Raw genomic sequence first — 25,118 nt, 5'->3', positions numbered from 1 at the left:
TGTTACACACTTCAAAGCCAGCCCTTATAACCACCACCTTGTAGTAAATTGATAGCACTGAACTCACACCTTAAAACAAGATCATTCTGAGATGTTTTAATCAATTGAAGAAGTTTAGTCCTATTGAACTAAGCTTCAAATGACATTTCCATTTCTATTTCTTGGGATGAACTTCCAAGAAGAAATGAAAAATTTTGACAAGGCCATATTATGTTATAATGCCTGTTACTGGCTACATATTAATGTTCCTTATTGGAATTTGAACTATTCTTTTGGGTACAGCAGTTCTCTGCACTAACTCACCAATCTCAGCACTGTCTTTTCATTTGCTTGGTAAGTCATCTAATATTTTAAAGCCAAATGTTTTATTGGGATTTTTTTTTTTGTGGGTTTCAGGTAGGACCAAAAACAAATCCTAGAAGCACACAGTGCCTGTGCAACCATCTGACTTTCTTTGGGAGCTCCTTCCTTGTCATCCCCAATGCCATAGATGTCAGCAAAACTGCACAGCTATTTGGTACATTTGTGGACAATCCTGTGGTGGTGACAACTGTAGGATGCATCTTTCTGATATATGTGCTCGTAGTTATTTGGGCTCGAAGGAAAGACATTCAGGATGATGCCAAAGTAAGTCTTCAGCTAATAAAGACTGAATGTATTTAGGCCAATTCCCACCATACCAAGGCTCTGTTAATAGGAAGTCTTTAACTTATTCTGTAAACGTTGTTCACAGGATGACAAATTCCTGCTCACAGCTTTCAGGAATCCACACTTCCAGACCAGCTGACACACTGCTTGTGCTGTGTTGCTCTGCAGGTGAAAATCACAGTCCTGGAAGACAATGACCCCTTTGCTCAGTATCGGTACCTGGTGACAGTTTTCACAGGACACCGCCGTGGCGCAGCCACAACCTCCAAGGTATTCCTGGCACTGTGTGGGGGAACAGTTTGTGCACCCATTTAGGGAACTGGATGAACAATGGAATGCCTGAGGCTGTTAAACAGGACAGCTCAAATACACCATCTAAGCCAGAAAGTCCTTAGCTTTGATGGAAGCTGGAGGAGTATTCCAGAGGAATAATCGTACGTAGAACCGGGATGTGCAAATCTTCATTGTGCCATCTTATTTTCCAGGTGACTCTCACCCTCTGTGGAATGGAAGGAGAGAGTGAGCCCCACCATCTAACTGATCCTGATACACCTGTGTTTGAACGTGGAGGAGTGGATGTTTTCCTTCTCTGTACCTTCTTCCCTCTTGGGGAACTGCAGAGTATTAGACTGTGGCATGATAACTCAGGGGACAGCCCGTCCTGGTAAGTGGAGATCTGAAGATCCACAAATTTTTCTTTATAATGATAACAGTTTTCCTTTTCTAGCACTTGAGAATTATCCTTCCTAAAGTTCTAGAAAGAAAAGAAGTGTTAGTTTCTCATTTTTGCTGGTGAATAGGTCAAATCATAATCTAAACTGCAGGACCAGGAGTGCTTCCCATATCCCATGTCCAGTATAGGATGGGATGTGTTCTGTGCCTTACAGTTTAGACACACCCTAAGAAGCCAAAGGCCAGAGTTTGTCCTCCAGAAGTTCTGTCCAGTTCTGAATTTCACATGTGATTGTGCCCTGTATGTTTTTCCAACAGGTATGTGAATCGGGTATTAGTCCATGATCTGGCATGGGATCAGAAATGGTACTTCCTCTGTAACTCCTGGCTAGCCATTGATATTGGAGAATGTGTCCTAGATAAAGTGTTCCCGGTAGCTACAGAACAGGACATGAAGCAGTTCAGGTACCTTTTATTTTATGGACATTTTTAATCTTGATAGCAATCAATCTAGAAGAACAAGCATGAAAAAGAAAGACCAAACCCCTAGACAAATGTCTTTCTAGTGCTCTGAAAGGGCTCTGAACAAGGAAAAGAGAAAGGATACAGTAATACCACACTGGAAATATTGGTGTTAAAGAAGGATAGCCTGACAAGACCTACAGAAACCCAACATCTTCTCTTATGTGTAATTTCCTTAACAATTTAAATAGAAACTGCTCATGATTCACTTTCCCTCCATGGTGTGGGCAAAAGGAAAGGACATAAGTAGCTATGACCCACTCCATGCAAATCAAACCACAATATTTGGTAATTTCTCAACGTTATTATTCCTTCTGACAGTACCTACAAGCATGATCAGGTCAGGACACTGAACTACAGTTTTATTCTTTCCTCTCCTTTCTAAGCATCCATTTGATTTCCCTCTCCTTCTTCCCAGCAATCTGTTTTTCATGAAGACCTCCAGGGATTTCCAGGACGGGCACATCTGGTACTCTGTTTTCAGCCGCTCCCCACGAAGCTCCTTCACGCGCGCCCAGCGCGTGTCGTGTTGCTTCTCCCTGCTGCTGTGCACCATGCTGACCAGCATCATGTTCTGGGGTGTGCCAAAGGATCCAGCTGAGCAGAAAATGGATCTGGGTAACAAACCTCACCATTGCTTGGCCAGGGAAATAGAGAGACAGCAGAATATAGAAGCAGGAGAGTTGAACAAATGGGGTTTTTCACAAGATAAACCGGATGGTTTATTTTTCATGGGGTTTTTTTTCCTCCTCCCCTCTGTTTGACCTTGACAGGTAAGATCGAGTTCACATGGCAGGAAGTGATGATTGGCTTTGAGAGCTCCCTCCTCATGTTCCCCATCAACCTGCTCATTGTGCAGATCTTCAGAAACACACGACCCCGGCCAGCCAAGGAGGGGAGACAGAGGAAGCCGGGGAAGAATGGCCGAGTGTCCCCAAGCGTACCCCTCACCCCAGAGGTCACCCAGGCTGCCTCGCTCACTCCAGAGGCTGTGACAAAGGCAAGTCCCTGCGAGTCCTGCACTGCCCTCTGGTGCCACGCACTACCGGCTACCCTGGCTCCACAGCACAAACGTTCCCTGTCAATGCCCTTCAGCCAGTCTGAAGAGAAAAGCCAATTGCCACGGGTGCAAAGCTCTCATTTGCCCACCTAAATGCCATCCACGACTTTGTTAAGAGCTGCCTTTGTACGTCCCAGCCCTTGCACAATTACTGGGCAACCAAATCACTGTGTTCAGGGGTAAAGCAAACACTAAGCAAGACAGTGAAGATGAAAGGCATCACAGACCCCATCTTTCTCAGCTTAGGTCCCCAGGCAGGTAAGCTGTCCTTTTGAACCCTGAAAGCCGTCTTACTGAACTCACTGAAACCTGCTCGTCACATCCAGCAGTGTAGGATGTGCTATTCTTATCCATTCTGGAGATTTTAGCAATCGGTGCAGCTCCCAGCCAGTGGTGCTGTCAGATCACATCAGCTTAAGCCACTGCAGCCAGAGTCACTGCTGTGTTGCTCTGTCTTCCCTAGGACATAAGAAGAATTGCCAACTCACTCTTGAAAGTCCTGAAGACTGCACCTCTCACCTCAGCATCAGATCTTGGAAAAGCAACAAACATCAACTCGCTTCTGTCATTGGTTGAGGACATCATCTGCCAGCAGAACAGAGCTGGGCAAGGGTTTTATGATGGCAGCAAGAAGGATGGCCCTATAATTGTCACTTTAGGTTCTATGGATGTGCAAGGTACACAACAGACTGTGAAATGCCCTCTGAAGCCTTTGCAGTGAAAATGATGACCGCACTGGATGGGATGACCCAAGCTCTTCTTACATTCTGACTCAGAGGCAGTTACAGAATTACAGAGCAGCTGAGGTTAGAAGGGATCTCTAGATCCCACCACTCTGCTCAGAGCAGGGTCAGCTGGGGAAGGATTGCCCAAGATCAAATCCAGTCAGGTTTGAATGTCTCCAAGGGCGGAGATTCAGCAAATTCTCTGATCAACCTACTCCAGTGTCCAAGAGTCCTCACAATACTCTCCTGTTCAGAAAGAATTTCCCATGTTTTAATTTGTGCCCATTGCCTCTTGTCCTTTCACTGTGCACAACGGAGCACCCACTGAGTAAAGACAACTGTGAAATCTCTATTTCTTACACTGTAGAATTAAATATTTGCTACCAGTCTGACTTGGGAGCAGGATCAGTATCCACCAGCACAAAGACTCACGAATATCAGTTGTTTCACAGCTTTTTAACCTTTTTTTTTCCTCTTGGCCTTATGCTGTTGTTCCTTTCAGTTTGACTCTCAACTCAGGCATTTATTTATCTTCAATTAAACAAGAATATATGAGTAAACAATCTAACTGATTTCATTGAGACTTATATTTGTCTTTTCCAATGAGTCTACCAAGCTAATTGCACAGGGAAACTATGAACAAATTAACAGTTGATCTGACTTCTCTATTAAGGTTTTAGAACCTGTTTAAGTTGCCCTCTGGCAACAATTCCAGCAGTAGAGTATTAAGCTCTAGTACTAAAGCTGGTTTTACACATCCCTTGACATGTTACTCTTCACTCTGTCACATTCATAATCCTTAGCTCCAGTTCTACTACCCTTTGTACTGAACACTATTTTAATCTAGGCATAGTTTTTCTCAATAAGTAAATAAATAATTCTTTGCCTGCAGAAAAAACAAGAAGCCCAAGTCCAGAGAAGAGAATTTGTGAGCGACCGAAATACAGTGATTACAGTCGCTGCTTGTACACACAACTCCAGCATGTGGAGATGGAGCTGGAATTACTGGGGCCCCATAAATTCCAGGTGCCTCAGAGTTACACACAAGCTGTTCATCAGGTTCAGCACATGAAGAACCTCCTGGAGCCCCGAATGTGCTCGTCAGCATCCACCAGTGAGGGGTAACCTGGTTCTCATCTCACTCTCAGACTAAGTAAATTCATGAGTTCAAAATGGGTCAGGATGGCAGAACCCAAATAATTACTGCTTAATATGTGCTAGATGACTATTATTATAGCTGTAAAAATAAGTCTTACTATTATACCATTGTAGAAAAGAAATTTCCACGCACTGTGAACTGCACACAAAGGCAATAATGACAGATCATTGTTCTTTGTTATTTTTGCCTCCAAAATGGAAAGTTACAACACAATGCCACATGGTAGTAAAGGGCTGGGATAATCACCAAGCTCCAAAGTCACAGAAGTCTCTTAAAATGTATGGATAAAGAAAAATTAATAAGCAGACAAAAATAGTGCAGTGAAATATGATAATTAAATTGGAAGAATCAAAAACAATTGCTCTAATTATCTCCCTGGCCTTTATGCTGATCACAAGAGACACATCCAGCAGCTTAAATACACTCATGGTTTTCTTTGTCAATAGTTCTGCTGGAGGTTCAATTATGCATAAACTGAGGAGTAAATAAGCCCATCATATTTATTTTGATTTTAGCTGATCTCTGCACACTTCCTCGCATTTTTGCTCACCGTACTTTTTGCTATCCATATATCCTACATAGCTGCATTAGTTAAAAGAAGTCAGAATATTTTGATTGAGGTTTTAAATCCTAAGATGTTGCCTGTTCCCAGTGAACTTGATGGTTGTGATTTTGGTTCCTGTTCTACCACAGACTGATGTTTTCTCTTCTGGTTGACTCTCAAGGTGGTCCCTTACTCCAAACTTCTCCGGTGATGACAAGAAGAATGTTTCTTCCAAAGGACTGCCCTGGTGGTTTGTGTTCATCGGGTGGTTCCTGGTGGCAGCCACCAGTGGTGTGTCCGGGTTCTTTACCATGCTCTATGGGCTGCACTATGGCAAGGAGAACTCCATCAAGTGGCTGATCTCCATGGTCATCTCCTTCTTGGAAAGTCTTTTCATCACACAGCCCTTAAAGGTGAGATCCTCAGAAATACAACCACTGGCCAAGATCAACTCATCTACTACCATTGCAGGAAGACAGTTCTAAAGAACCACAGGATCTAAGGTATAAAATGAGAGGCCTTTGCCCTTAACAAAGAGTTAGCAGCTGGTTTGCAGAGTTCTGGTGTCTTTTGCTGACATTACCTCCATTAGTTTCATCTCCCTTTTTTCAAATAAGTGTTTAATAGGTGTTTAATAGGGGTTTAATAGGTGATGAGGTTTCTGAGCAGGGAAGATGTGTCACTGTGCACTGTTCTCTCATTGAAGGGCTTCAGCTGCAGGAGTTCAACAGTCAGAGAGCAGTTGTTCTCTGCAGTGCCTGGGTCCAAAGGGATCAGTGGCCTGCAGTTCTTTATATGAAATGGGCATAGGGTGAGTTATAGCTGATTCTTTCCAGGTGCTGGGATTTGCTGCTTTTTTTGCTCTGGTTCTGAAGAAGGTGGAACACGAGGATGTAGAAAACCCAGCTATTGATGGGCCTTTATCTGCACCAGGTAAGTGCTGGTAAAGTGAGATATTTTTAAAGAAAGTGCAGCATTCTCAAGCTTTTGGAGTGCTTTATGCATGAATGTGTGACTCAGCTCAGCTGAGAACTTCACTGGTTATCTTTACATACCTGAATCTTAGCTGTCAGTGTTAGCAGAAATCACTAAATCCACAGGCATTATGACTACCTACCTACCCATTAGCATTCCCAAGATCAAGTGGAAGTGAAAACAAACCTAAATAACTGATTTTGTGTCAGCTGCAGAAAAAAATAAAGACCACTGTATGTATAGGTTGGATAAATCCTGCAGAACGGTTTCCTAAGGGAAAGCAATAAATAGAAATGTTTCCTTTGAATGTCCAAAGAAACAAAAAGCAGGACATGGATGATCTGTTTACTAATCCCAGGGTTTACTGCTCTCCCTCTCAGGTGATTCACACCCTCTCTTTGGAGCCCGAAGGGACAGTAGAAGCAACATTTATCGGCCACCTCCTGCAGCTGATGTGGAAAAAATGAAAATCAGCTGCATGAAGGAGCAGAAAGCATTTGCCCTCATCCGAGAAATCCTGGGTATCCATACCTAGATTACTTGCTTTATTCAGTAGTACTCTTCAGTACTTTTACAGCAGGGAAAATATTGTTCTCTTGGGTGACAAAGTTTTGGCACATCTTCAGCTTTCTGCCAGCCATCGTGATGTAGAGACAGGCTGTTCTGTGGCAGCTGGAGCTGCAAGGAGGTGGGAATGTTAGCTGGAGGTAGAAGTGTGGCTAAGTCTTGATTTTATGGTAAAGAAACACGTCAGACACATGAGAGGTTAAAACAAAAATAGGATAGAATGAGGAGATCAACAGTTAAATGAAACTGAAGTCAAAGAGCAGAGAAAGGACATCTTTCTAAAAGCAGTAGTATCTATAGATCATGATTTATACTCTTGTTGTATTTCCTCTGAAATCAATGGCAAAAATTACCTCAACTTCACTGGGAACAAAGTTAGACTACTCATTTTATTTAGAGCTGTTGAACTGCTGTTCAGCCTTCCCTCTTGCTTTCTTGACTGCTGCTCACATTCCAGTTGTGAAACAGTTAAACTGCAGCAGCTTGTGCACATTTACTAGCACTGGTCACTCAGAGTCTACAAAGCACCTCCTTGGCCTGACAGGTGCTGACAGCAGTAACCATTCCTGCAGTGTGTTTTGAACAGCATTGTTAATTCAGATCTCATTGTTAATTCTGTCTCTTCCTGGTTTTTTTTCCCAGCCTATATTGGGTTTTTATGGATGCTGTTACTGGTTGCCTATGGGCAGAGAGATCCCAATTCCTACTATTTGAACAAACACATTGAGGACAGCTTTACAGCTGGATTCCACGATGTCTACAGTTACCAGGATTTCTTCACGTGGGCAAACACCACCTTACTCAAAAACCTTTATGGATCATATAAAGGTGCAGAGTCACATTGTTTCCCATCAGCTTGCCAGATTGTGAAGCATAATCTTTTATACATATCCCTAACTTTCACATGCATATTTGAGTGGAGAAAGAGATGTCAGAGTACAAGGCTAGCATGAATTCTTATAATATGATAATATGAATACTAGTGGATAACAAAACCCCCACAGCTTGATTACAGGTCAAATGTGCCCTGATATTTTCCTTGCATTTAATATAAACCAAAAATTCTGTACTATAATGCTATATTTTTCACATTTTACATTAGGTACTGCAGACATTCAGATATATGCCTCAGTTCTACACAAGCTGCTTTCCATAACCCAGAAAAGAGAACGGCAGACAGGTGGCACCATAAAGCTTTTCTCAGGAGAGTTGTTTGCATCAGGGCTTGGGTCAATGTGAAGGCAAATTATGCAATATCACCATGTTTTCTCTATGTAGCCACATGCAGAAAAATCTGACCCGTTTTCCAGCTCACACTTAAGGGTAAATACTGAACTACATTAGCAGAATTGTTCTTTGGACATGACAGGCCACAGGAACACTGCATAAAGCTATTCTGCTGTGGGAGTCAAAGTGAGTCACTTTTCTCCCCCCAGCCTCATTTTTCTTCTGTATAAAATACAGATGGGTAGTGATACTGAACTCTGGTTTTATGGATGTTCTTTAAGAACTCAGTTCCAATCAACATGAGGGTTTCATTTCCATGACTATTTTGCTTACAGTGTTTCTGAGAAAAGAATATATAGCAAAATATTAACGCATCAGTGAACCATAAACGAAATGAAGAAATATTATTAGTTCTGCCATGTTGCCAGTGCTGCTCTTTTCCATCTCCTGTTTAGGATTCATTACAGATGGCAATTCCAAGCTGGTGGGGAGTGCTCGAATTCGCCAAGTAAGAGTGAAAGGAGACACCTGCCCTATTTCTCCCAAACTCCAGCATGTAGTTGAGGAATGCCATGCTCCATACTCCCTGCAGACAGAAGATACAGCAGTTTATGGGGAACACTGGAATTCTTCAGTCTTTGATAACTCCTCTGACCTGAGCTCAGCATGGCAGTATCAGAGTCAGTCCAAACTGAGAGGGCAGCCCAGCTGGGGTAAACTGGCCACCTACAGTGGAGGGGGATACGTGATTCACCTGGGAACTGATCCTGGGAATGCCTCCAGGTACCACTTGTATTCCTGTAAGTTATCAGTGTCTCCTCCCTGGGATACTGTCTCTATCCTGGATGAGTTGGATCACTGGCTTTACATTTTTTTGGCAGAATTCTCCAATACCTTTTCAACAATGTCTGGCTGGACACCTTCACCAGAGCAGTGTTTGTTGAATTTACAGTCTACAATGCCAATGTGAACCTGTTCTGCATTATAAGCCTGATGTTTGAGAGCAATGCTTTGGGTGAGTACATTTTTTAAGTTACACATTTGTAAAGACAGCAAGCAGTGCACCTATAGAAGATGGATTTATATGTTGTCAGTGTGCTCCTAGTTCTTTATTCAGTAAACAGAAGGGTTTTAATAAATCTAATCATGACAGTATCAATGCAAATTATATAAATCATTAAGGAAAAATGCAGCATCACAGTAATACTGACCAAAATGGAACATCTTATGTTTGCTTATGCTGTGGTCACCTGCTGATGAAGAAAACATGGCACTGAAACTTATCCTCCAGAATTTATAGAAGAACAAGAAAAAATTATGTTTTCTAATCTCTTCAGCTAATCAATACAATATTAAGACAAAAAGTACAAATAACAGTCTGTCTTTTTTGTTCCAGATGACTTCCAGTATATTGCTGTGTAATCATATAATACATAACCTGGATACAACAAAGAGAACAGAGAAACCATATTCTGGTTTAAAGGCCATAAAAAAAAAACATTTGGTCTGGGAGCAGACTCCCTCAGGTCTGGCCTGGGCTGGAAAATGCCAAAACTGACTGCAAAACTGAGCTCATGTTCCTTTTAGAACAAGATTCAGCTTTACATCTCCAAGTCCTCCTGCTACAGTCCTGCATTTGCAGTCCAATCCAAACTCAGCCCTGCTGGGATTAGTGTTGTGCTATGACACAAGACAGCACTACCACTCTGAAAGCCACTGACTGCCTGAAATGCCTATTTGAGGAAAATGTCAAAGAACACTTACAAGGTTACTCATATAATCCAGTCTAAACCTCAGTTTGATAGTTGGAGTCAGGCTCACATTGATGTGAAAGCAAGTAGAGAAGTCTGACTGGTGAACTGAGTGTTGGAATGAGAACAGAGAGGTGTGACTGTCAGAGCCCTGAGGTGACCCCTGTTTGTGTTTCAGGGGCCTTCTTCACAAGTGCAGAGCTGCAGAGTGTCCGGCTTTACCCCTACACCAACAGCCTCCACATCTTTGTGGTTGCAGCAGAAGGGATTTATTTCCTCTTTATTGTGTACTACATGATAGTACAGGTGAGGCCAGTGGAAAGTTCAGCATCACCTTGTGTCTGGGGTGGATTTCACTTACAAAAACTTTGTGACTGTGTTTGATTTCAGAAGCACCACTGTTGCCACACCAATGGAAGATTAAATCCCATAATGGAAGGCAACACTTGATTTGGCTGGAATGCTTCTTTTGAGAAAGATAATGAGTAATCAGTGCAAGCTGTAGTTTTATTGACGCACAGTAGTCTGTTTTATTGCAGAGGGAATTGCCCTAATCTTTAGAGGTATTATATGATCTGGAGTCATGAGACTGAGACAGTAAAACTCCTCTTTTCACAGGGGAAACTGATGAAGAGTCTGAGATGGAGATATTTCCACAGCAAGTGGAATCTCCTGGAGATGGCCATTATATTGATTAGCTGGAGTGCTCTGTCAGTGTTTGTGAAGAGGACAATCCTTGGGACCCGGGACATCAGTTACTACCAGGAACACAAAGAGAAGTATGTACTAATGCTATTTAATGCATCCTTTGTTGTTGCTACTTATGCAGAAATAAATCTATTTTTCCCCTTCCCAGACAGCAGCTTGTCTGTGCTAGAAACTGCTATCCCATATGAGTATATTCATGAAGCCTGTAAGTGTTTCAGGGCTTAGATTTGTGTCAGCAATAGGATTTTCTTCTGATACCTCTCTAATAAAATCCAGCAGACTTGAGCACTAAGTTTCCCTTTCTAGCTGCTAATTTCCTGTCTGCATCACCCTCTTGTGAACCAACGAGCCTTTCTGCCACAGGACATCCACCCAGAAGCACATAATCTGCCTTGTTCTTTGTTGTAAAAAGCCATTGGTTAGGGGACAATAATGTCTTATTTAGTACAGAATAGGAAATTATAACATCTGTTAAAATACAGTCACACAGGACAGAAGTGACAGGATCACAGGATGATTTAGGAAGGAAAGGACCTCTGAAGGCTTCTGTTCCAACCCCCTCTTTTGGTGTTAGATCAGGTTGCTTGGGGTCTTGTTTGGTTGAGTTTTGAGTATCTCCAAGGACAGAGGTTCCACAGCCTCTCTGGAGCCCTGAACTATTCACATTGTGGAGAAAAAACCCCTGTTTTTTCCATGTCCATCTGGAATTCCTCTTGCTGCAGCTTGTGGCTATTATCCCTTATCATTTCATTGTGCACCTCCAGGAAGTGTTTTACTACACCCTCTCCATAACCACTGACTATATAGCTGGAGACAGCAGTTGGAGGCCTTCTTAGCTTTCTTTGCTCCAGAATGAACAAACCAAGCTCCCACACCCTTCTCTCATGTGTCCTGTGACCCCACTCCCAACCATCTCAGTGCCCTTCATTGGACTCAAAGACTCCTGGCACTAGGGAGCCCAAAACTAGGAATCCCAGATGCAGCCTCACATATGCTGACAGAGCAGAAAGAACAAGCACTTCTTTAACCTGACAGCTACATTCTTGCTAATGCAGCACTTTTTAATCACACAGGAATATGTCATGCTCTCTATTTGTGCACACAACTTATAAAAGCTGCATTAGCTGCCTTTAAACTATGAGTTGATAAAAATAAGCAGCATTTAGGCTACAGCTAAAATGCTGTAAAAAACATTAAAAAAACACCAGCTCTGCCCTGCACAACTGAGCTTTTTGTGTGTGCACAGCAGGAAGTACAGGTGGGAAGACTCCAGCAGGAACTCATTAGGTCTCCAGTGAAACCAGGACAGAGTTATTGGCCTTTCCAGCACACCCATTTATGCTCTTCAAAGGACTCTGTGTGCATGGTCTGTTACACATTTCCCTTCTCTCCAACAGCTCTGTGAGCTTCAGCGAGACAGCGAGAGCTGATGCAGTTCTTGGCTACCTGATCTCGTTCCTGGTGCTCCTCTCCACAGTGAAACTGTGGCACCTCCTCAGGCTCAACCCTAAACTAAACATGATCACCTCAACACTGAGGAGGGCATGGGGTGACATCTCTGGATTCATCACTGTGATTGCAATCATGTTCCTTGCCTATTCCATTGCTGTGAGTACCCCTGTGCTTTCTGTTGTCTGCAGGCAGCACCCAGGGACTGTCAGGTTAAATGATTTATTTCTGGATGCTGAAAGCAACACGGCTTTCCTATGTAAAATGGAATAAAGCTGTCTGTCCAAATCTTAGGTTAGCAGCTTGTATGTGTGAAAGAGAAGTTAAAATACCCACTTGTCTGTTCTTTGTAAACCAAAATTTAGTAAAAAATAAATGCTGAGATGAAAAAAAAAAGGGTTATCTATGTGTAATAGATATGACAAAGAACAAAGTGCAGGAAAACTAATTTTCTGGATAAAATTATTATGTGGAGAGTGCAGCAAGTGCCATTTTCTATTTGGCTAGTTTATAAGTGGGAAATAATTATTTTTCTGCCTATTGCAGGAATACTTATTATACAAATACAATTATATTTTCATCCTAACGAGGTTAAAGAATTCTTGGACTGCAACTATTTATGTACATTTACTGTTTAACTGAGATGTTTTGTGTAAATCTTCTGGCAGGGCGATTCAGGAAATTCAGCAAATTAATTCCAGAGTCACTAAAAAAGTGGAAACCATCTGAGCCAAATCCAAGTTGTCCCATAAAGGACAGTCCTGTGACAAACAGGACCTGCTGCAGACTCACACTGCCTGATTTCGTGTCCCTCATCCCTCCCTCCAGCACTGACACTCAGGCAACTGAGTAGCTTTAGGCACTGGTGTGGTCACAAACTTACCAGGTAAAATAAGTGATCAGATCAGTTCCATGAGCCAGCCTGCTGTCCCATCATGAGAGTGATGGAGCTGTGAAAGAAAGAAGCAGAGGGATGAGAAAAAGGTGAGCCTGCAGCAGCCTTCATTTAAATCAGACACAGTAGGCCCTCAAGGTATAAATTAACAAATCAGCATCTTGGTTACTGAGGGCAAACAAGGAGCTTGCCTGTTTGGAAGGATCTGTGTTTGTGCCTATGAATTGTTTGGACAGGGATAAATCTGCTCCTTGAAGACGAGCTAAATTACTTTCATGATTTTTGTCATGTATTTGCAGATTTTTTCACATATCTAGTGGCAAACTGAGCTGATATAAGACATTCTCATATCCATGATAAAAGGTCTTAAAACTAAACAAAGTGAATCCAGTTCTAGCTCTAGGTTAGGCTTCTTCTGTTACTTTGTCTGATGTTTCCCCTGCTTGTAAATAAAAGAAAAACCCAAACCACAAAAAGCTTCATGGCTCCAATGACAAGCTGGGAGGGTTTTCTCTGAATACAGAAGTCATCAGCTGACTTTGCAGCAAGGACTCTGATCATGACACAGGATGTGACTTCTGTCCTCTGCAGGCAAACCTGATATTTGGCTGGAAGCTCTACTCTTACAAAACTCTCTTTGATTCAGCAGAGACCATGGTCAGTCTTCAGCTGGGAATCTTCAACTATGAAGAGGTACCACTTTTAATTTTGGGAAGTTTATCACCATATAATTAGCATCTCAGCTACCAAATATGCTCTGACCCAGCAAATAGAAATACTTCCAATTAGTGTTAAACATTAATATAATTTTGCAAGCTCCACGGCTTCCTAAAGCAGTCGCCTTTTCTCATCAAGAAAAAGACACCAAGTGAAATCTCTCTTGCATCCCGTTTTGACCATGAGGAGACTCATAATGAACCTTTCATTGAGAAACCTGCCCACATTTCAACTAGAGAGATGTTACTAATTCATTACAGACAGTTTTGAGCAATTTCCTTAGAAAGCTAAAGATAGAAATGTGAGTGATGCCTTGTGTTTGTTCTGAACAAACCCTCCAGCTTTCCAAGAAAGGCAAGGGGAACTTTGTGTTACATTGGTTTTTATTGTTCTTGACTTTTTCACTAAGTTCTTTCAAATACTGCAATATCCTTTGAACACTCTTTTTTGTGGAGCAAGCTAGCTCTTGGACATCTCTGATTGTGAAGTCCTCCTGGTGGCTGTTTTTAGACCATGGGTCCAATAGGATATGGGTGGCTTTGAAGATCAGTAACTGGGCACAACGTTTTTCACCTCTACATCCCACTCATGTTAATCATGGAAATATATTCCTGTGTTGCAGCTTACATGAAAATTAGGGGTTTGGATTTTTCATAACCCTTGGTTTCTAAGAGTCTAAGAAGGTCTGACTGGGCTTCTCTGTAAAACATACAATAAAATAAAATAAATGCATAAAGAGATTTCATGTGTACTTTGAAAGCTGAGGTGTGAGGGAGCTTCAGTTGTTCCGTGGATAAACAGATCTCCAGGCTTGTCAACTGTCATGTGAAACTTTCATACATTACAATCAAATTCAAATACTTAAAAAAACCCCAAAGATTGTCCATCTTATATATATATATATATATATAATATATATATGATTGCCAATCTTATATATATATATATATATATAATATTCTATCATATTTTTACTATATCATATTAACATGATATCATATCATATCACATGACAGTGGCTAAAGGAGAAAATGTATATATATTTACAATACATATGGTATAAGTGATTAGACACGGGATTTTCAGAAAGACAAACTTTTTGGGTCTTAACTGCTTGTATGTACATATGTATGTCTGTTTGTGGTTACAATCACAATATGATGTCTTACCTTACGAATTATACAGGTCTTGGACTACAATCCAATTTTAGGCTCCTTCTTAATTGGATCCTGCATCATTTTTATGACATTTGTGGTACTGAATCTGTTCATTTCGGTGATTCTGGTTGCTTTTAGTGAGGAGCAGAAGCACTACCAGGTGTGTTCATCTAAACTCTCCTGTTTTTAATATTTATTGTTCAGTGCTTACTCATGATTTATGTATTCAGCCATGGATGAAAACCATGTAAATTCAACCCAACTCTTAAGAAGTCAACATTTGCTGAGAAAGCACACTTCAGATTTTCCAGATTGATGCTGTCTTCTCCTGGCCAGACGACTTGCTGTTCAGATGCAGTACGAGATCTGATTTGTAGCCTTCTCTTCACATACTAAACCCAGCAAAAAGTTGTGCTTAGGCTTGTCCTGAGCTATTTTGAAATCAGTGCCAAAACTGCTGCTGAAGTGCATGAGGACTTTACAGCTCCTTTTAAAACTCTCATTGTGAGTCCCTGACCCATTCAAGCTTTTGATAACATGGTGTGAAATCCAACTTAGTACTCCAGTACTGCCCAGAATTCCTCTAGGTTTTAAATAAAGTCAAAAGAGATGAAAACAAAGGATGTGGTTGGTAGAAGACAAGAGATATTCAGTTTTTCTCATTTGCTTCATCTAGAAACGGTGGGTGGCTCATTGTACATACCACTGGCTGTATAGGAGCTGGCAAGTGAACTCCAGGCTCCTGTAGAAAGATTTCCATGAGCTTTGACAGAGCCAAAATTTCTGTGGTGCCCATGCTCATCTGAGGCTTTTGTCTGGATAAAAATATTGGCAAGTTTTGCTTTGGCAGCCACTCATGCCTTGCTGGGAGTGAAAGCTGGCTTATTTCAACTCAAGCAGAGATTTTGTCTTGCGACTGAATCCACTTCTGGTCTGTGCATCCGAGTAACTTGCTGCTTGTTGTTATTTCAGGCTTCAGAAGAAGAGGAGATTGTTGATCTAATGCTAATGAAACTCTTCAGTTTCTTCGGGATTAAATGCAAGAAGGAAGAGAAGCCAGTCACTGACGGGCAGCTGGAGCAACCTGTCAGCGAGTGAACGACGACCACATTGAAAAGTCACTTTGCTTGTGGGCAAAATATTTACTCGTCCGCTATCAGCTGCAGTGGTTAGGGTTAGGTTAGGTTTTAGGCTTAGGTTATCGCAGCTTCTCACTAGAACGGGCTTACCCAAGGGAATGGCGTGAAGCTGTGTCAGGGGAGGTTTAGGTTGGACATAAGGAAAAGGTTAAAGAGGGTGGTCGGGCACTGAACAGGCTCCCAGGACAGTGGTCGTGGTCCCAAGCCTGAGGGAGTTCAAGGAGCCTTTGGGCAATGCTCTCAGGCACATAGTGGGATTCTTGGGGGTGTCCTGTGCAGGGCCAGGAGCTGGACTTTGATCATCGGTGTGGGTCCCTCACAACTCAGAATGTTCTGGGAGAATGACGCGGTGTCCACCAGCGAGCCGTTCTCAGCGTGTTATTTTGCAGTAACAGCTAAGAAGTAACGCTAAACCTAAGGCGAAACGTCCCACGTGCGCTTGCTGTAGATTCGACACCTGTATTTATTTAATAAACACTGAGCGTCTGTTGCAGTCTGCCTAAAACCTCTCGCTCTCCCTCACGGGAAGATGGCGGCTCCCTCACGCCGGCCCCGGCCCCGCTGCCGGCGCGGCGGGGGCTCGGAGCTGTATCCAGGCGGCTCCTCACGGCCCGCGAGTCCCGTCCCGGTCCCGCCGCCGTGAGGGACCCGCTGAGGGCCGGCAGGGGCCCGTCCCCGCCCCGCCGCCATCACCGCCTCCCGCCGGCACCGCCCCCGCCCGCCCGCGGGCAAAGATGGCGTGGCGAGCGCTGTGGCGGGTCGGGCCGGTGCTGGCGCTGGCGCCGCGCTGCCCGCGCCTCCCACCGCCACCGCGGGTGCCCGCGGCCCGCGGGCTGCGCACCGGGGCGCTGCTGCTGTCCGGTGAGTGCCGGCCGGGGGAGCGGGGGGAGCGCGGCACAGCGCCGGGGGGAGGCTGCGGGCAGGGTGGGCTGCGGGACCTCGCCCGCCGGTGCGGTGTGCGCGGGGCAGCCGGGCGGCAGCCGCCCTATATCCCTCCTTCCCTCTTTCTATCCCTCCTTCTATCCCTGCATCTTTCCCTCCCTCCCGCCCAGCCGTGTGTCCTGGCGGCCCCTCGCAGGGTACCGGGAGAGCCCCGCAATAGCGCTGAGGCCGCGCAGGGCTCGTCCCTGCCCCTTGTCCCGCTCCTGACGCTCTCCCCATTCCCGCTCCCGCCGGGAGCAGGTTCACCTCCCTCAGTTGCCAAGAAACTTTTCGAGGCTCAGTCTCCCCCAGGCAGCAGCTTTGAGGAGCGGGCCGAGCGCGGAGAGCACCAGCTTGACCAACACAGCTCATATTTTCCTGGGATTGTCGCCCCCAAACAGCTCCAAGGAGCACCAGCAGCGCAAGAAAGGGGCAGGAGGGGGTGTCTGGCGGGGACAGAGCCAGGGCCGGGGAGCTCCAGCCAGGTTTTCGGGGCCTTGAGCCTGTTTGGGATGAAGAAGTTTTGCTCTGGCAGCCAGAGCTGCACCAGGGGCAAGGCAGGAGATGGACTCGCACATCAGTGCCTGGGGTGGTTTTGCTCTGTGTACTTAATTCTGAAGGCATCTGCTGCTGTCGAAGCTCTCTTTGAATGGAAGTTGCCCACAGAAGTCTGAAGAACAGAATCTGTGCTACTCTAGCAAACAGAAATGTTGAAAAAGTAGGTGAGGAGGCAAATATGCTATAAAAGTAATGCAGCCAGTAAGAAGAGCTCATCAGTTTTCTTCCAGAGAGTCTTAAACCTACCTGCTTAACTGCCTTCTGCTGCAAGTGAAAGGAATAACGTTTGTTACTCATTATTTGCAAATTCAGTCTGAGCTTTTTCACTATTCTGATTAAGGTACCCATTGTTTTTCTATACATATCACTCGAAGGAATAACAAGCTGTGCTTTTGTTTTAGGCAGAGAGGAAAAAGTTTGTATGCCTCTTTGGGGGAGTGTGAGTTCACTCTTCAGATGTAAATTTATGAAGTATCTAATAGAAGCAGGTTACACTGAATGAAGGGTTGAGTTCAGAACGTGTTAGTTAAGCTGAAACCAAAGTCCTGTTGAAATGAGTGAAGCTGGAGGAAATTCAGCTGCTCTTCTGAAAAAGAATGCAGGGGAGAGATTTGGTATGCTTTGACAATTCATATTCATCTGAGTTGATTGATCACATAAGATCAAAGTTCAAATTTTGAGATTACTTATTAACTGTTTTTAATTTGACCTTTACTTTAGCTACGGTGTTTTTTGTTGCATGCTTAGATTTCCTAATTTCTCACGTTTTTTTTTTATCCTGAAAGAAATGTACTCTTCCAACTGTTCAGAGCATTTTACTGCTGTATTCCACTGATGTGAAAGTGTTCTGGTTTTTTATTGGCCTTGCTTTATAAACAGATGTTGTATAATATTATTATCCAAAATAAAAATGTATTTGTTGGTTTCTGTGTGACATTTGTAACATCACAAGTATTCAGCTTGGGTTTGAGATTGTGTGTCATTCTCCATTCTTATGGTTCATTACTCATTTCCAATAGAATTCCTGTGGGTTTAATGTCTTGACCTAAAATGATTTAAGACATTTGATTTATTCTGTTCATTGGAGTGTGTCAGGAGATGTTTTTGTAGGTATTAATAATGCTATCTGAAATTCTCTGGGGTTTTTGAGTGATAATTCATGGAAAAATACTTCATATTTACACTTTACTCAATTTTTTGGTGTACTCCACTTGCAAAATATGTATTGCTGTATTGAGGGCTATAAAATTTAGGCCCTATTCAAAGACAAACCATTTTATCTGAGACTTGCTACTGTTGAACAAATAAGAGGATGCCTGCAATTGAAACAGCTTAAAATTTGACAGACTTATAGTGGAAAGATTTTAGCAGGTCTACAGTGAGAACTTCTGTTTTTCTTCATGTGCAAGTTTAGAAAATATAAAAGGATTTGTCAAAATGTAATTGGGATTTGCAGAAGTGTGATTTCTCTGGTGGGTGCTGTAAAGAGTCCAGCCCAGAGGAAGAGCCTGAGAGGAGAATTTTGAGCTCAAAAGGAAAGTCCAGCTGCACTACCCTGGCACTAATCACACAGGGAGCTCTGTTTCAGAAGTTATCCAGCTTCTGCAACATCCCTTGCCTGGCTGGATGGGTGCTGCAAGTGAAAATTAAAAATAAATTAGTTAAAATTAAAAATAAGTAAGGAGGTATTTATGGGGAAACTATATGGAAGTGAGAAAACAGACAAGGTAGCTGAAAATGCTGAGTAAAAAAAGTTCCAGGTAAAAATGTTAGCAAGAAAAACGTTTCCTGATTCAGTTACTTCTTTTGAAGTCTCTCCATGTGACTTTATGAAAACAACTGCCTCTAATAAAGGTGTCTTGAATCTTGCAGATGTAAAATGGATGGAGAGTTGTAACATTCCTGTGAAGTGACTTTACAAGGTTTTAAACGGGCTTATTTTAAAATGAGACAGAATAACTAAAGTGTTCTTCTCAGAGTCACTGTATTAACAGAGAGCTAATTCTCTTAAGTAACAGTTGTCAGCATGATTTGACTGATTTTTGTCCTTTATTAATTTGGCTTAATTTTACACAGATCTGTGACAGCTTTGAATGAGATGCTGTAAGACTGACACTGTTTCTTGAGTCATTAACATTGGCCTTCCCAGCTGTAATGAAGTGGTTGTCAGAAAGAAACACTAAATATGTTTGAAAAGCCACTATGCTATAGTAGAAATGTGTAGCTCTGGGTAAAATACACATATATGCTTCAAATTTACACTTTTGTTGGAAGTGGAGCTGCTCCTTTTGCTCCTGCCCTGTCTCAGTCTCCAGATGAATGCACAGGAGCTGGTGACGCTCTCAGGAGGACACCCAGTGAGCCTCTGCCGTGTCACTGAGCAGAACAAGAGGCTTCTGTAAATTGTATGTGCTGTGTAAGGTATTTCCCAAGAAAATTGAACAGAGCTGTAGTAGAAAGCCCCCCAGGTTAAGCCTGCAGATGTGTTACTGTATTTAACCCAGCAACATTTCACTTCTTCCTGAAATGTCAAGTTTGTTTCCTTTCAGCCCGCAAGTTCACAGACAAGCACGAATGGATATCTGTGGATAATGGCATTGGAACAGTAGGAATCACTGATTTTGCCCAGGTATTGATCCCTCCCCCCTCCCCCAGGCCTGCAGTATTTATTTGGGCATATCTGCTCCTGGCCTTGCTCTTTGGACACCTATGGTTTCTTTACTGTTTTAACTGCGTGTGTTACACACCAAGCGCGATTTTTGGGCTTGGATCTGTCACAGTGTTGGTGATATTCGTGCTGCTTAGCATTCTGATAAGTTCTTAATTGCTTCAGGTTGAGCCTGTGGAGAGCTGAACTTGATGAGGAGCTTTATTCCTTCAGTTCTTCTAGGCCTGAGCCGTTCGTGGCTGTGTGAAGGGGAACATCGTGTGCTTTTTTAGGTCAGATTTCCCATGGTGAAATCCCTCTGGCTAAAGAACAGTTGTGAATCGATGTACAACATGGCACATACCTCTCATGCAAGCACAGGAGTTCCTTTGGATTTTTTGTTTTGGTCTGGTGCAGGTAATTGATTTGGAATGGCCACAGGCAAATTCAGGACAGAGATTCGCTGGGTGTGAAACGTGAGAAAAGTGAATGGGACAAGCTGTCAATAGGTGGAATGAATGTTTCTTAGGACAAGCAGCATTTCCTGTGATCTCAGTTCTCTGTGGATAACATTTGAGATCCCTGGTCTTTGGTGAGATAGGGTACCTGTGTCAGGGAAGAGCTGAGCCAATTCTTATGGTGATAAGGGTCCCAATTAAGCCATTGAGGGCAAACGGTGTGTTAACAGCTCTCCAGTTGTCCCTGTCTCTGCGAAGGAATCACTGAACCTTCTTTCAGATTGCACTGGAAGTAAATCCTCTGTGCTTTGTAACAAAAAGATAATTCCCTCAAAACATTGGGAACTTTGTCCTTTGAAACAGTTGTTACTGTGACTGATGCTAAGAAGGTGAGCAGATGTTATTCCTCATTCTGCCAGAAGGAATCTGCATATAAACTGAGCCTGAGGGTTATTAGCACTGTAATAGAGAAGCAGTAATTTGGCATTTGGGCCATGATAAAACAATCCAGTTTTTTCATGTTAAGTGTTTAAAAAGAAAAAGTGAAAACCACGTAATGCTTAAAGATGAGAACTAAATCTAGAAAGTGCTTATACACAGATTCCAGAGTTACTGTATCAGCTCTCTGCTATGTATACTTTCCTTAAGGTATGCTTTTGTTTTTCTTTTAAGGAAGCATTAGGAGACGTTGTTTACTGTAGTCTTCCAGAAATTGGGACAAAATTGAGTAAACACGGTGAGTTTCAGCTCTAGTTGCTAATGAAGTAATTATTCTATTCATCCCACCCTTCCTTTGCAAAGATGAATTTTATGAATTAATATTTATGGTCATTAATACCATTATAAAGCTTCTGGATGCAAAATAAATTCCAGTATTTCTGCAAGAGGCTGCTTTAATTTCAAATTCTGTCAGACAGTGCTTGGTAGCAGAAAATATCTGCTGCTTGAATGGCGAAGAAATTTATTTAAAAATAAAATACTTGAAATATTTCTTTTAATAATTTTATGTATAATCTGTTTTTAAGATATTTATGCTTTGATTTGGACTTGCAAGTATTTATTTGTACTTCTCCAGTTAACACATTTGTGAGTTGCACGATGTGAAACATTTAATTGATGTCAAACCCTAATTTTTCCACAAATATCCAGACTCAGTAATTTTGGTGTATCAGATGTAATCACAGGGTTTTGCTCCTTAGCAATGTACAAATTGTTACGTTCTTCACCATTCAGTTCTGTAATTTTGCATGTTAAAGAAGAGGGAGCATTAACAGGTAGAAAGGAAAAGCCTTTTCCTGTGTCACACAGGGAGCTGCCTCACTAGGATATGAAGGAAGGATTGTCATGAGCTTCAGACACTGCAAAAAAGGAATGTAGATTATGAGGTAAAGTAGGAGGCCTTTCTTCTGCCATCCTTCCTGTGGAGTAGGTTGTATCAGACTGTTTTGGCCAAATCCACTGCATCACATTAAATGGTGACCCTTAGACAAAAAGTCCTTCTGTTTAGGATTTTAATTAACCAACTTGTAGTTTTGCTTTATCTGAAGGAATTCCGTTTCCTTTGAAGTTCTCCTCTTTTCTCCTCCTTCTGGCCTTAGTCTAATTCCAAGCTTTCCCAGAACAAGCTGTTCTCAGATCCCTTGTGCTGATGCCTATCTACTCTTCTGACAGCTCCTTCAGCCTCTGTCTTGTTTGCTTGTGGCTTAGAGCTGCTCTGGGCTGACATTGCTCCAGGCACCCTTTCCTACAAAACAGGAGAAAGGGAAGAGCTGCTGGGTGCTCCCAGCGTGGGGCTCCTCAATACTAATGTGTGTGTTCCAGTGAGTGCAGATCCAACACTTAATAGTGTTTCTGAAGGAAAAGTGGGATTCCTGAAATTGTGGCTGTGTCTATTTTGTAACCAAGTTATGTATAGAAAGGTTTAAATTGTACATAAAAGGCAGGTTTAGGTGTCGTGCAGCAAGGGCTGGATGTTGTTCCTTCTAACCTGATATCCTATCACGTGCTGTGGGGCTTTAGCCAAAGGATTCACCAAATGTAGGGATTTCTGTCCCTTCTGTAGTAGCCAGTGATGGGCACATTCCCCAGAATAATTCAGAGGCATAAACATCAAATTTAATACTCCTGATCATTGTCATAAAGTGGGTGACAGATTATTTGACAGATTTTCTTGCTCAAAATCAAGACATTTCACTGGTTGGATCATCATCAGAACGTCTGACTAAAAGAACTGAAGTGCTCTGTGTTTTCCTCTTAAAAACATTCAATCCTATTCTCTGTTTCAGATGAGTTTGGGGCTTTGGAAAGTGTGAAAGCTGCTAGTGAACTCTACTCTCCTCTCACAGGAGAGGTAACTGAGATTAATGGTGCCCTTGCAGATAATCCAGGGCTTGTCAATAAATCTTGTTATCAAGATGGTAAGATGTCATTTTTATCTTCCAGTAACGAATACCTCTGAGATTATTGCTGTCATAAATGGCTCTGCAATTCCTATTCTTCCAATGTAATGGTGTGGAGACTTAAATGGAATATATTGAATTGGATATAGTTCAAGCCCAGTGAAATGTAACATGAGAGCATTATCACAGCCTTGTCTCTGACAAGCTGTTTTACAAGGGGTTCTTTTCAGACACAGACTGTGGTTGAATTTAAATGTATTTCCCTTGACTGCATTTCTGTTTCTTGGATCTTGTACCAGCTCATGATCCTGAGGGGTCAGGCTCCTCTATTTCTTTCCAGACAGTGTCTCCTTAATGCCACTGTCAGAGCCAGCACTAAATTAGACAATTGGTCTGACTCAAAAGGCCATTTCTTATGACAGGTTGGTTGGTTGTTGATTTTTTTAAAATACTGAAGTGTTGTTTTGCCTGCACAAAAATCCAGTTGATTCTCTGGTGATCCAGGGCTGATGTGCTGCTGGGAGTGCTTTCCTAAGGCAGGAACATGAATGAATTTCCTTGTAGGATATTAGCAACTCTTTCTTTTTAATTTCCTAACCACAGGTTGGCTTATCAAGATGACTGTGGCAAACCCTGCTGAACTTGATGAACTGATGACTGAAGATGCCTATGAGAAATACATAAAATCCATTGAGGACTGAGCTGGAATAATGAAATAAATTCATATAAAATATTTCAGTGTAGTTTGTCATCAAACTGTATTGAGGAAATACAGAATATCCAGACCTGGCAACCTGAAAAATACCACTTATGATCATATACACAAGACCATAAATAATTGCAGTGATAAAGATGTTCCACCTCTGTGTACTTGAGAGGGTTTTTTATTCTGTTGTCTGATTCATGTAGCTTCAGAATGTTCTGGGGAAACAAAATTGGCTAAAATATATACTTCCCTAGATTCATTTGACATCAAATTTAGTAACAACAGCCTTAATATGGTAATTTTGTGGCAGGAACATGACTCTACTTGTAACCTGGGCTACAGCTTTCCCTGAAATACCTTTTTATTGTTCCCAAGATGTGGGAAAGCAGTGTCTCCCTAATGTCCTCGTATTCTTCCTACTTAGAGTTGCAAAGGTGATGCCAAAAAAAAGGAGAAGCCATATCAGCTACCTCTCTGCGTGATTTTTACTTCTTTACAGAATCTATTAATGCTCTGTTTTCACTTCTTGTTTTACTACATAATCACCTGTTATGTAGTTGATTATGCCTGGGAGGCAGCAGGTCTGGCCTTTGTCTTCCCATTTCTGTGCTTTCTTGGTATGCAAAGCTCATGCAATGATAGTTTTTCAAGGTTCTAGGGTGGATTCTTTAGGCTGTGTTTTTGCCCAGTGAACACTATGTAAGACACAAATAATTAAGGAACTGATTCTACATCTTGTGGTGATTTCAGAAGAGCAGAGACTTGTGTAAATTGTGTGATCAGCAATAGTTTGACACATCATCTATCCACGTGTGTCTGTAGCAAGTAGGCAACTGAAACCAAAACTCCCTTTGCAAACCAGTAAACTAAAGCAGCTGATTCCATTAGACTGAATATTTAACAACCCCACAACTGTGCACTCAAAGGTGATGGGACATCTGAGGGTGAGGTTGAGTTGCACACACCTGCACTTCAGGAAAACACGATAATACCGCAGAGTTTTGGTCTAAAACTTCTTTCCACGATTTTAAAATGGTTGTTAGCAGCTAAGCACGGAACTAAGTTGATCTAAGAGGAAGCAGGGGAATGCTTAATTTGTATCAGGCAAAATCCATATTCCTTTGAAAGTTCCTTCTTCTAAAAGGATGTGAATCACAGCCCTTCTAAAAGGCAGAAATGCACTGCTGGTCATACGGAAACTTCTCTAATGTGTAAAAAGAGGGTTTCTTTTATGATCTGAAGGGATGTCAAAGTAATTGGTTTGGTGGGGTTTTTTTGCTTTAAATCCTAGGAGAAGATTTTCCCTACACAAGTCACAGATCAAAGCCCTGCCAAGAGAGAATCAACTGTGTCTTTAGTACAGTTCCATCATCACCACAGGAGTTAAACTGCACAGTGACTAAGGGGCAAGAGGGGTTTTGACTGGTCCATAGGAATTCTGACTTGGCAGTGGTTGATTAAACAAAAGGCTCTTGTAAACCCAGTGTAAATGTTTTAAAAACCCTCAGTACTTA

The 25,118-nt window shown here is 42.3% G+C and overlaps 3 protein-coding genes across 7 annotated transcripts in view; 2 read left to right on the top strand and 1 right to left on the bottom strand.

The window, feature by feature from the left end:
* PKD1L2 (polycystin 1 like 2) overlaps window positions 1-15,943 on the top strand; it is a 38,090-nt gene extending 22,147 nt beyond the window's left edge. The window contains exons 23-42 of the mRNA XM_039380808.1: window positions 397-627; window positions 817-918; window positions 1,134-1,312; window positions 1,639-1,785; window positions 2,261-2,460; window positions 2,616-2,842; window positions 3,366-3,579; window positions 4,520-4,748; window positions 5,512-5,743; window positions 6,167-6,263; window positions 6,686-6,826; window positions 7,515-7,700; window positions 8,555-8,882; window positions 8,981-9,114; window positions 10,029-10,156; window positions 10,469-10,629; window positions 11,956-12,166; window positions 13,494-13,595; window positions 14,805-14,936; window positions 15,749-15,943. Of these exons, the coding sequence (XP_039236742.1) occupies window positions 397-627; window positions 817-918; window positions 1,134-1,312; window positions 1,639-1,785; window positions 2,261-2,460; window positions 2,616-2,842; window positions 3,366-3,579; window positions 4,520-4,748; window positions 5,512-5,743; window positions 6,167-6,263; window positions 6,686-6,826; window positions 7,515-7,700; window positions 8,555-8,882; window positions 8,981-9,114; window positions 10,029-10,156; window positions 10,469-10,629; window positions 11,956-12,166; window positions 13,494-13,595; window positions 14,805-14,936; window positions 15,749-15,874 (3,507 nt within the window). The 3' untranslated portion in view covers window positions 15,875-15,943. The remainder of the gene's footprint in view (window positions 1-396; window positions 628-816; window positions 919-1,133; window positions 1,313-1,638; window positions 1,786-2,260; window positions 2,461-2,615; window positions 2,843-3,365; window positions 3,580-4,519; window positions 4,749-5,511; window positions 5,744-6,166; window positions 6,264-6,685; window positions 6,827-7,514; window positions 7,701-8,554; window positions 8,883-8,980; window positions 9,115-10,028; window positions 10,157-10,468; window positions 10,630-11,955; window positions 12,167-13,493; window positions 13,596-14,804; window positions 14,937-15,748) is intronic.
* The window catches only part of BCO1 (beta-carotene oxygenase 1), a 64,890-nt gene extending 48,348 nt beyond the window's left edge, over window positions 1-16,542 (bottom strand). For 4 of the 5 annotated variants that reach the window (XM_039380817.1, XM_039380819.1, XM_039380818.1 and 1 more), the window contains exons 1-2: window positions 14,789-16,541; window positions 12,891-12,957 (exon numbers count right to left, since the gene is read on the bottom strand). The gene's annotated coding sequence lies outside the window, so the exon portion shown is untranslated. Of the gene's footprint in view, window positions 1-12,890; window positions 12,958-14,788 lie in introns of all 5 variants that reach the window. The other variant, XM_027725186.2, reaches the window with a different exon arrangement.
* A 57-nt stretch (window positions 16,543-16,599) lies between these two features.
* On the top strand, window positions 16,600-23,632 carry GCSH (glycine cleavage system protein H). Its single transcript, XM_027725153.2, has 5 exons — window positions 16,600-16,776; window positions 19,944-20,023; window positions 21,172-21,235; window positions 22,785-22,916; window positions 23,502-23,632. The coding sequence occupies exons 1-5, from the start codon at window positions 16,650-16,652 to the stop codon at window positions 23,597-23,599; spliced, it is 501 nt and encodes a 166-aa protein (XP_027580954.1). The 5' UTR covers window positions 16,600-16,649; the 3' UTR covers window positions 23,600-23,632.
* The last annotated feature ends 1,486 nt before the right edge of the window (window positions 23,633-25,118 follow it).

The sequence above is a fragment of the Pipra filicauda genome, unplaced genomic scaffold, assembly GCF_003945595.2.
Source record: "Pipra filicauda isolate LSUMZ 115617 unplaced genomic scaffold, ASM394559v2 scaffold203_size1373443_pilon, whole genome shotgun sequence".
Lineage (NCBI taxonomy): Eukaryota > Metazoa > Chordata > Aves > Passeriformes > Pipridae > Pipra > Pipra filicauda.
This window is presented reverse-complemented; position numbering and strand designations above follow the sequence as displayed.

Bases quoted from the DNA above. Each gene is read 5' to 3' on its own strand.
- GCSH (XM_027725153.2), top strand. From the start codon at position 16,650: ATGGCGTGGCGAGCGCTGTGGCGGGTCGGGCCGGTGCTGGCGCTGGCG. The intron at 16,777-19,943 runs GTGAGTGCCGGC...GTTTCCTTTCAG, and splicing joins CGGGGCGCTGCTGCTGTCCG to CCCGCAAGTTCACAGACAAG. The intron at 22,917-23,501 runs GTAAGATGTCAT...TCCTAACCACAG, and splicing joins TAAATCTTGTTATCAAGATG to GTTGGCTTATCAAGATGACT.